At 46.0% G+C, this 11,073-nt stretch overlaps 2 protein-coding genes and 1 long non-coding RNA gene across 4 annotated transcripts in view; all 3 read left to right on the top strand.

Moving 5' to 3' along the window:
• Positions 1 to 249: 249 nt before the first annotated feature.
• LOC134021963 (uncharacterized) lies at positions 250 to 1,859 on the top strand. Its single transcript, XR_009930600.1, has 3 exons — positions 250 to 536; positions 863 to 1,132; positions 1,458 to 1,859. It is a non-coding gene; the product is annotated as an uncharacterized LOC134021963 (long non-coding RNA).
• A 626-nt stretch (positions 1,860 to 2,485) lies between these two features.
• tbxtb (T-box transcription factor Tb) lies at positions 2,486 to 6,849 on the top strand. The gene is made up of 7 exons (XM_062463056.1): positions 2,486 to 2,691; positions 2,977 to 3,241; positions 3,600 to 3,734; positions 3,983 to 4,044; positions 4,417 to 4,478; positions 6,111 to 6,237; positions 6,494 to 6,849. Exons 1-7 carry the CDS (start codon positions 2,486 to 2,488, stop codon positions 6,747 to 6,749), a joined length of 1,113 nt encoding a protein of 370 aa, XP_062319040.1. The 3' UTR covers positions 6,750 to 6,849.
• Positions 6,850 to 10,588: 3,739 nt separating this feature from the next.
• pde10a (phosphodiesterase 10A) overlaps positions 10,589 to 11,073 on the top strand; it is a 60,494-nt gene continuing 60,009 nt past the window's right edge. The window contains exon 1 of one of the 2 annotated variants that reach the window (XM_062463038.1): positions 10,589 to 10,887. In XM_062463038.1, the coding sequence (XP_062319022.1) occupies positions 10,812 to 10,887 (76 nt within the window). In that variant the 5' untranslated portion in view covers positions 10,589 to 10,811. The remainder of the gene's footprint in view (positions 10,888 to 11,073) is intronic. The other variant, XM_062463037.1, reaches the window with a different exon arrangement.

Genomic DNA, 11,073 nt, shown 5'->3' with positions numbered 1-11,073 from the left:
AGGAATTTACTTTGGTGGGCAGGTGCATACAGTAAACATAATGAACAAAATACAAATGTAGAAAATGTACAACAAAATAAAAAATAAATAAAATACTGCCAGAGTTATACAATATAATATAAAATACGATAAATAAAATAAACTATAGAAAAATAATACTGAATGTGTTAAAGTGACAGAGTGTATGAGAGAGAGAGAGAGAGAGAGAGAGAGAGAGAGAGAGAGAGAGAGAGAGAGAGAGAGAGAGAGAGAGAGAGAGAGAGAGAGAGAGAGAGAGAGAGAGAGAGAGAGAGAGAGAGAGAGAGAGAGAGAGAGAGAGAGAGAGAGAGAGAGAGAGAGAGAGAGAGAGAGAGAGAGAGAGAGAGAGAGAGAGAGAGAGGTCAAAAGGATCAGAAGCATGATGAGGTCTTCCTTCGGCTGGTGTGTAAACTCCGGTGTTTGTTTTTCTCTGGGTGGTGTGAACTCTCCTGGGCAGCCTGCTGGAGAGAGACAGGCCGTGTCCGAGCTGGGAGCCCCAGACCAGCAACCAGGAGTGGGTCAGTAGCAGGACACAAGCTCACCTGCAGGCAGCACTACGTCAGACATCCCACCTAGCACTCCTCCCTCTGTTTTTTTTACAGCAGTCTTCATGGCTACTGGAGTTAAATATTTCCTCATATCTGAACCCAGAGGTCATACACCAACTCAAATACTTGGCTTGATAAATCAGAAATGGAGCTTATTGTTTACTGGAATATATATACTGTATATATATACATATATATATATGTATTTTTTCTTTTCTTTTTTCAAATTGTTTGTATTGATCCCATTGACCAGTCTTTAGAGGAAAGGACTCTCATGTCCTCTTCTTCTTCACCAGAAGCCGGGTGTCCTCCCAGACATCTACTCCACACCAGAGAAGAAGTGCTCCACTGGAGGACTTCACCCTCTCCCTCGCCTGAACCAATCAGAGCCCAGCCAGAGCACCAGTGCACTCCCTCCCCAGGCAGAGGGCCATGGTTCCCCCCCTGTGGGTCCTGGGGAGGCACCACAGCTCTGCAGCCACCATGATGCTACGGAGACAGCAAGCAGGAGCCACACTCCAGTCCCCCTATCCATGGAGGACGTGTACGAGAGGAATCCTTCCGGGGTAAGCCATCTCTCACAAACACTCCTCAAAGACAGGCTCAGAACCGTTTCTGACCACATAAGCCTCTCTCTATGAGCAGGTTCTATGTGTAGATGTAAAGTTGTCCTCTAAGGGTCCTTGTGATGCTCCTGTAGACTGAAGCCTCAGCCCACAGCTCACGGGTCCAGTCAGACACCTCCGGAAAGGTTGTTTCCTTTTCTCTTCATTCCACAAAGGCTCGTGTTCAGCAACAGAGGCCAGCCAGGAAGGCTCTGCTGTCAGAGAGAGTGAGGTGTTTGTGATGGTGGTTGTCCTCCATGTGACTGTGTGGTGTGTCCGTGTGCAGGTGGTGCTTGCAGGGGGTCTGCTGTGGTGGAACTATGCCAGGGATGAAGAAAGCTGAGGGCTCCAAGATGACGTCACCAGGACACACACCTCCGATGAAGATGACGCACAACGCTGCCCTTTATTGCCCATTTGAAAAGGACATTTTTGATGCCAGATAATATTTCATTTGGCAAGGATCATGAGTTCCTGAATCTTTTCAATTGCTCGGATTGAGGTCTTAAAACATATTTTAACTGTAGACTATAAGACTGCATAAGAACATACGTATATTAAAGCAAATAATCAATTACCAAGGAACCTGTAAATTTGGATTTGACCAGTTTACTGTCAATATAAGAGTATTTGGAAAAGAGAAACATCTTACTTCACTGTCTCGGATTAAAAAATATTTCAGATTATTCTTGTTGGAGATGTTGGGTTATTATTTTGCACGTCAAATTAATTTATACTATGTATAATACATATATAAATTGCAGGTGCTTGCACTTCCGTTGTAGTTTGACGAACAACAGACCAGATAGAAGACTTCAGTTAGAGATAGGCGGGGGCCCACTGTTTCCTTTCAGAATAGAGCAGAATTTGTAACAGTTGTCGTATAAAAAAAACACATTTAAATGCATGCTTCCTTACTGCGTGTGTTACTTTGATATGAGTGTCAATATTTACAGAATGAAGTAATAAAGCAAGGGGCTTCATTCGAATTTCTCGTCCGGCAATTACCTTCACACAATGTGTATTCCCCATTGATATGCGCGCCAGCGACCAATCCATACCACGACGGAGACATCAAAGCGGAGATCAGCCAACCAGTACTCTGGTGTGAGCCTATCCGGTAACGACCTGGCACTACGGGGTATATAACGGCAGATTATTAGGTAGGTAGGTTGCTTTTCTTCAAAATCCCAACTGGAATTAACCTGGAAATATTTGTGTTTTGAGACTTCGAGGAAGACAAATTAACTTTAATTTACTTAAAAACAAGGGATGCTCACACCTCAGCATTCCACCCTGGAGCTGCTGAACAGGATGGCCACAGGTGCCAGTGACTGCCCCGAGAAGAGCCCCCAGTACCGGGTAGACCACCTTCTCAGCGCCGTGGAGCCGGAGCTTCAGTCGGGCAGCGAGAAGGGGGATCCCACGGAGCGAAATCTGAAAGTTTGCTTAGACGAAAACGAATTGTGGCAGAAGTTCAAGGATCTCACTAATGAAATGATAGTAACCAAAAATGGAAGGTATGGCTTAGATTTCAATGACATAGTTAAACAGGTTTTAGCCTTCTGAACAGACTATTGCTAGATCAAAAGTAGGCTTTAAGGGAGCAAAAGTTGCATCCGCCGTACAGGGGCCAGAAAAGAATTTATGTGGATAACGGACGACTGGAAAATAGCCTACTACGTCCTCTAGTTTAAACAGGCCTCATTACACATGATTAGATCTAGTTGATAGGCTACAACCTACTAAATATATAACCTGTTAAAGTGCTAATATTTAATTTAACATACTATCATGATTTCTAGGCGGATGTTTCCAGTGCTAAAAGTTAACGTCTCCGGGCTCGACCCCAACGCCATGTACTCCATTCTGTTGGACTTTGTGGCCGCCGACAACCACCGGTGGAAGTACGTTAACGGAGAGTGGGTCCCCGGTGGCAAGCCTGAGCCCCAGACTCCAAGTTGTGTGTACATTCATCCCGACTCGCCCAACTTCGGAGCGCACTGGATCAAAGCTCCGGTCTCCTTCAGTAAAGTCAAACTCACCAACAAACTAAACGGCGGAGGCCAGGTAAGAAATCTGAAACTTTATTCCATATTATTAACTTATAAAAAAACTTATTATTATATATTGTAGGCCTATTGCATATTTGTATTACTTAGGCTAATTGATTTTTAGTGACTATTGCTCCTTAGTCTAACAAAGTCTATATTTACCCTTTGGGTTTATTTACAAACACAGGCTACATTATTCAATGTAAACAGCTACACATTGTATTGTATGATTCTACATCCGATACATTTATATAAATATATACGTATACATTATTCAATGTAAACAGCTACACATTGTATTGTATGATTCTACATCCGATACATTTATATAAATATATACGTATATAAAATATACTAATATATATTTGTTTTAGATCATGTTAAACTCTTTGCACAAGTATGAGCCACGTATTCACATCGTGCGCGTCGGAGGCCCGCAGAGGATGATCACTAGCCACTCGTTCCCGGAGACCCAGTTTATCGCTGTAACGGCATATCAGAACGAGGAGGTATCTGGACATCGATGAATTCTGTTTCATATTTTTCAGATATTGTCTTAATGAAGAGAAACTCAAACATACTTTGTTCGTTTTTTGTGTATTAAAGATCCCCGCCGGTTGACGCACGAACTAGTGTGATTTCCAGTTCAATCATTCTGGAAAAGGAACATGGGGAAATTAGCTAAATACATTTGATCAAAATCGTTTCGTTTCTCATGAATTTTGTCTAATAATTACATTGCTTTTGGTATTTTCAGATCACTGCTCTGAAAATCAAGTTCAACCCATTTGCCAAGGCCTTTCTGGATGTCAAAGAGAGGTCTGACTGTTGACTGCTTTGGAAAATGTTATTTGCTGTTAGGGTTATGGTTAGGGAACATTATAAGAGGGCATACATTGTTGGAGATTTTACAGAAATATAGATGTAAAATAAATTATACATATTTGTCATTCTTGTTGCATCATCATTTAGCAGATGCTATACAATTACAAATAGTCCATATAAAACAGCAGATAATCCAGAATCAGAAGTGCGCAGTTCAGTATAACAGTGGTTGGAGTTGAAGAACGGTCAGTATTTTTACCAGAGTGCCACAGTCAGATAATGTCAGCTATGATAATGCAGTTATCAGATAACACTGAGGTAACACTGTGTTGTGTCGGCTGCTCTGAGTCCTGTGTTCCTCCTCAGGACTGACCACAAGGACTTCCTGGAGGACCCCAGGGACAGCCAGCAGCCCACTTACTCACACTGTGAGTGTGTGTGTAGTTACTCCCAGTGTGTGTGTGTGTGTAGTTACATCCACTGTGTGTGTGTGTGTCTGTCTGTAGTTACTCCCACTGTAAGTGTGAGTGTGTGTAGTTACTCCCAGTATGTGTGTGTAGTTACTCCCAGTGTGAGTGTGTGTAGTTACTCCCAGTATGTGTGTGTAGTTACTCCCAGTGTGAGTGTGTGTGTAGTTACTCCCAGTGTGAGTGTGTGTAGTTACTCCCAGTGTGAGTGTGTGTGTAGTTACTCCCAGTGTGAGTGTGTGTGTAGTTACTCCCAGTGTGAGTGTGTGTAGTTACTCCCAGTGTGAGTGTGTGTGTAGTTACTCCCAGTGTGAGTGTGTGTGTAGTTACTCCCAGTGTGAGTGTGTGTGTAGTTACTCCCAGTGTGAGTGTGTGTAGTTACTCCCAGTGTGAGTGTGTGTGTAGTTACTCCCAGTGTGAGTGTGTGTAGTTACTCCCAGTGTGAGTGTGTGTAGTTACTCCCAGTGTGAGTGTGTGTGTAGTTACTCCCAGTGTGAGTGTGTGTAGTTACTCCCAGTGTGAGTGTGTGTGTAGTTACTCCCAGTGTGAGTGTGTGTAGTTACTCCCAGTGTGAGTGTGTGTAGTTACTCCCAGTGTGAGTGTGTGTGTAGTTACTCCCAGTGTGAGTGTGTGTGTAGTTACTCCCAGTGTGAGTGTGTGTAGTTACTCCCAGTGTGAGTGTGTGTGTAGTTACTCCCAGTGTGAGTGTGTGTAGTTACTCCCAGTGTGAGTGTGTGTAGTTACTCCCAGTGTGAGTGTGTGTAGTTACTCCCAGTGTGAGTGTGTGTATGGGTGTCTGTGTGTACTTATTCCCAGTGTGACTGTCTGTCTCCCCCAGTGAGTGGCTGGTTTCTGCCCAGCACCGCTGTCCTCCCCCCACAGCTGTGAGAGATACTCCCCCCTGCGAAACCATCGCTCTACCCCATACTGCAACCCTTACACACCCAGAACCAGCTCTCCTAGTGAGTACCCTGCACACAGATACACACACACAGAACCAGCTCTCCTAGTGAGTACCCTGCACACAGATACACACACCCAGAACCAGCTCTCCTAGTGAGTACCCTGCACACAGATACACACACCCAGAACCAGCTCTCCTAGTGAGTACCCTGCACACAGATACACACACCCAGAACCAGCTCTCCTAGTGAGTACCCTGCACACAGATACACACACACAGAACCAGCTCTCCTAGTGAGTACCCTGCACACACACACACACACACACACACACACAGAGGACCACCTCTTTCTGAGGCCCACAGATGTGTGTGCATGTGTGTGTGTCCTCCTGTTGGTGCTTCTCCTTGTCCTCCCTGCCATTAACCAGAAAGTCAAACATGTCTGTGTGACCAGGATGGTTGGCATTCCTCTGGCCTTTGTGTGAGCGCAGGGTCGTAGCTGTAAACAGCTGGCTGGCAGACACACTGTCCAGGGAGGAAGCTGTTCACACAGCCCAACCACGAGACAGGGGTGTTAGATATGTACACCAGCACAACCAGGAGAGATGATTTAATTCCATGTCTGCCTGCCCTTCTTCCTGCCTGTCTGTGTGTCTGTCTGTCTGCCTGTCTGTGTGTCTGTCATCCAGCTGGCTACAGTGACAGCACATCCTCCCACCCCTCCCTGCTGCCCTATCATGAGAGCTGGAGCCTGCAGATGAACACCCACCCCTCCCTGCTGCCCACGGCACACAGCGCCCCTCCTGGGAACAACAGGTCTGTGGATGCCACCCTCCTCCTCCTCTTCCTCCTCGTCTCTTTAACACCTCTCCTCCGTCTCTCTCCTCCTCCCTCTCCTCCACCTCTCCTTCTTTTCAACATGTCTTCTTCCTCCTCTCTCTCCTCTCTCTCTCTTCTCCTCCACTCCTCTGTGAAGTGATCTATGTTGATGTCTTGGATCAATGTCATGACAGTCATATGAAGATTACATGGAAATGAATTGAAGATAACTCCTCCTCCATCTCCCCCCCAGTCAGTACACCAGCCTATGGTCTGTCAGCAGCCCCTCCCTCCCCCCAGTCTCCCAGTCAGGAGGGGGCTTGGCCAACTGCCTGGGTTCCCAGTTCCTGTGTGGCCCCTCCTTTTACCCTGGCCTGGTCACAGCACCCCCCTCAGGCTCTCCGCTGTATGACAGCAACCTGGACCTGCAGGACAGCGGCCAGTACGACAGCTCTCCACACACACACCACACCTCCGCCTGGACTCCTGTCAGTCCTCCCTCTCTGTGACCCTGGAAAACTCCTCCTCCTGTTGCTCTTCCTCTTCCCAAACACCACAACCCCCACAGCCTTGTTCTGGTTCCACCACAAACACTTCCTTCTCATTACTACTCCCCCTCCCACCACCTCTTTTACCATATCCTCCTCATTCCTCAACCACCACCTCCCTAACCACCACCTCCTCAACCACCACCTCCCCAACCACCACCTCCCTAACCACCACCTCCTCAACCACCACCTCCCCAACCACCACCTCCCTAACCACCTCCTCCTCAACCACCTCCTCCTCAACCACCTCCCCAACCACCTCCCTGGTCCCTCCCTGGACCTGTAGAACTATTCAGCAACAACAATGCTGCTCGGTCAGAGCTTCCATCAGAATCAGCTTAATTTGTCAAGTAAGTTTACACAAACAAGGACTCTACTATCGCAGGAAGGTGCATACGATAAACGTATAAGAATTTTAAATATAAAATGTTGAAAATATAAAATGCAGAAAATGTACAGCAGTATCTCAATTATTCTAACCAGATGTGGAACACCATGTGGAACACCTTGTGACACCGTGATAAAGAGATGTCAACACTGACATGCTGGTTTTGAAAAAGGAAGCAGGGATTAAACCGGCTGATAAATTGAATTCTGTTTTAACTGTAAAGATGGATGTACATAAGTATTGTTGATAGTGTAAATATAAATTATAATTATATCATCTTCTCCATGTGAGGGTCACTGTGTAAATAAGGTATGTTGTGTTTTTGTATGTCAATTGTGCGTGAAAAATGATTAAAATTACAATAGAATTGTGTCTGGACAATTACCTATCTGGAAGAACACGCACACAGTTTCTGTATGTGTGTGTGTATGTGTATGTATATTTACAATATACAGTATGTGTGGATTAACACTGTACCACACAGTGCTACACACACACCTGTTATAATGTAATAACCAACTCAAAGTTTGTCATTTTAGTTGACATACTACACAAAAACATTTTACATATTTTAAATACCTGAACAAAAGATTTGTAACATTTAGGTGTTGGCACAGTGTAGTGACAACATACCTCCTGCAGAGGGCAGCACTAACCTATGTATTACATCCATGCACAAACACAGTTATTCAGACATGCATGTCACACTGTCTTGGTGTACCTGTCGGCCTGCCTGCCTGCCTGCCTGCCTGCCTGCCTGCCTGTCTGTCTGTCTGTCTGTCTGTCTGTCTACCCCCTCAAATAGAGCTTGCCATCTTTCAGCTCTTCTAGCCAGCCAATCACAGGCGTGTCATCATCTCAGCCAGCCAACCGCATGTGAGCACATCTCTATTGACATGCTGGAAGGAGTGACGAGGGCTGTTCTTCACGCTGCTGAGGGTGATGATGCTGGTGATGACGCTGGTGATGCCGCTGATGCATGGTTGTATGACGGGCTGCATCTCTCGCGTCACAGGAGGGGGGGGGGGGGGGGGGAAATAGGGTGATGAGAGGGGATGGAGAAGGGGTGAACGAGGGTTGTGATTACCGGTAGAATCGTCAGGAAGGTGTTAGAAACAGACCGTATCTGGTCCTTTTTGATCATGAGACCATTCATACTCCTACTCAAGCAACCCTGGCATTTCAACTGCTATTTACACCAGGCAGACAAACATAGACAAAGAAACTAGTCAGGGTCCCTAAAATGCTTCTTTAAACCTTAAGCTAGGTGTATTGAGGCCCAAGCCTTTTTTAAATCTGAAAACTAAAGCATAAAGCAGGCATCGATGATAGGACCTTTTTTATTTTAAATCTAAAAAGCCCCGAAGGCAGTTTTCTTTCTCTCCAAGCCTAATAATCCCATTTGGATCCTATTGAAAAACAGCTCTCTCTCTGTTAGAGCCCGGCATTGACGCAAGCAGCTCTGACGTCAGTACTGCAGTGAATGAGAAGTGGGGAGAGGGAGAAGGGGGAGGGCCGCGGAGCACCGAGCGTGTTTGCCCTCAGAAAATACGGCGGACGAGCGTCACTTGCATAAACGCAACTGTATGCCACTTCGAAAAATTCAAAAGAGACACCCATGAAACGACATAAAATCGATTGAAGACGTGAGAAAGCTCAGAAATACACATTCAGGCGTCCGTGCTAAAAGACAGACTATATATGAATGAAACATGGCATTTATATTGCATGGCACTCAATTTTAAAAGTAGACTACAACCATCCAAGCAGCACACTTAACTAAGCATAATCTATTTTCGGCATGAAACAATTATGGGTTGTTGGTCAGAGAAAGAGAGAGATAAAGAGAGAGAGAGAGATAGAGAGAGATAGAGAGAGAGGGAGAGAGAGAGAGAGAGAGAGAGAGAGAGAGAGAGAGAGAGAGAGAGAGAGAGAGAGAGAGAGAGAGAGAGAGAGAGAGAGAGAGAGAGAGAGAGAGAGATAGAGAGAGAGAGAAAGGGGAGAGACTGAGTCTAGTCTAGTCTGTGTGTGTGTCTAGATGACTAAAAGCTCAACAGGTGGCATGTCTCCAGAGAAACCAGTAGCTGTACACATGAACGGGATTAAAAGCAGAAGAGTGGGATGAAGCAGATTATGATTATCTTTTGTCTATGGTTCTTTGTTTGCTTAAATATGAAGATATTTAGGTCTCGGTAAAGTACCTAAACAGTCGGTTGAATGGGTCGATTCATAGCCAGACTATGTGAGCAGTGTGTAAAGGTCTTGGTGATCATGATGGCTTCGGTGGTTATTGCATGGAGTTCATCTAAAAGTGTCGCTTTGACACAGTTAGTTTACGGGAGGATAAAGACCAAGGAAAAAAACGGTTAAATAAAAAGCCACTGACGTCATTGCCCCCTCCAGAACGAGGGAGCCACCCCCGGAGCGTCTCGCGAAGCCTACCACTTACTTACTGTCTCAAACCTCAAGTTGCTGTGTTAAGTACCTTGTAGTGAGACGGACATCTGCCTGCATTGGCGGAGAAGATAAAGACATTGTGTCGCTGCCTAAAACCTGGTCGCTAAAGACCGGCGCAAAACCATGCCCGTTTGGTCGAGTTATGTTTCCTTAGCAACAGGATTAAGAAGTTTTACAAAAGGAGCTCAGATGACAAGCGGAGTGTTCTCGACAAGTCCACGGACTGACGGCGCGTTTTACCAACAAGAGGAAAAGAGCAAAGCTATTTCTCCCAGCGGGGTTCCCGGTGCTCTGTGGCGGACCGGCACGGAAGGAAGAAGTCTGAAGAGGCGTGCGCCAGATGTTGTTGGCATCTGTCACCCATGGCTCCCTGGCCGTGCCACAACAACCATAATGTGCGCGGGTGCCAAATAGACACCATAGGGTGTCCGTTCAGTCAAGTTAGACGGACTGCTGCCTTACCTCAGCGAGAGTCAGTTGTTAGTATGGACGAGAGCGGGAAGGGGAGAGTACGTCATGTAGACTAGCATCACACCTGTGAACCTGCAGGCCTGTGCTCTCAGGTCCCTGGTTTTTGCACGTGTCATTTTAGCGCGCCAGAGATTCACGCATGAAACGAGAGACATCCAGGTGACTGATTTTAAGGAAATGAAAACAATTTTCAGCAGAATCAGACAAGTGAGTCTCTGACCTGCTGGTCTGTCTCGGAGTCATGAAAGGGCGCAAATTAGTTCTCGTGCGTAATTTCCCACCCAGCACGGGACAGAATACGCCGGGACACACGTGATCAACAAATCACCTCCGCTGCAAAATCGTTTGTCAGAGAAAAAAGATAAGCCTATCGCCTCCCCGAAGACGCACATTTATATTACCGCTGTTGTCACCGACAGTACCTCAATCCGTGCGTCTGCGGGGACCGGGCATTTGCGCACCTGCCAACTTCCTCAGTCTGAACTGGTCGGAAACACACTGGTCTAGGTGGGAGAATAGAGAGTACAGTGAAGAAGAGAAGAGGTCTGGATGAACGATACTGGCGTTTATCAGGACCTCTGCTCTCTTCAACCTCTGACTGGTACACGAGCCCAACTGTGATTTGCTGCTAGCATCTCGTTACACACCTCCTCTCGCTTGCGCTAGACCGAAGGACCCGGGCGTCATTGCTAAACAAAGAGCGGCAAATGTCGAAGAAACGGAAAAGTCCTGGGGCCCTTGCACGTGTTGAAGACTTCCAGCATACAGGAAGCAGTGACACAGGTACGTTTTTCGACGTCTATATGGTGCGTGTTGTACGTGGAAGCTTCTGGTTCAATGGTGATGAAAGTTATGTCTGAATTATTTACAATATGCAGTTTATATAAATACATACTATGCATTAGGTTGGACAATGATACCATACTCCTGGAAGTGTATGCCTGGAGTGTGATTTACACCAGAATTGTC

Source organism: Osmerus eperlanus, chromosome 6, assembly GCF_963692335.1.
Source record: "Osmerus eperlanus chromosome 6, fOsmEpe2.1, whole genome shotgun sequence".
In the NCBI taxonomy this organism is placed as follows: Eukaryota; Metazoa; Chordata; class Actinopteri; order Osmeriformes; family Osmeridae; genus Osmerus; species Osmerus eperlanus.
The sequence above is the reverse complement of the archived record's forward strand: the minus strand, read 5'-3'. Positions and strand labels throughout refer to the sequence as shown.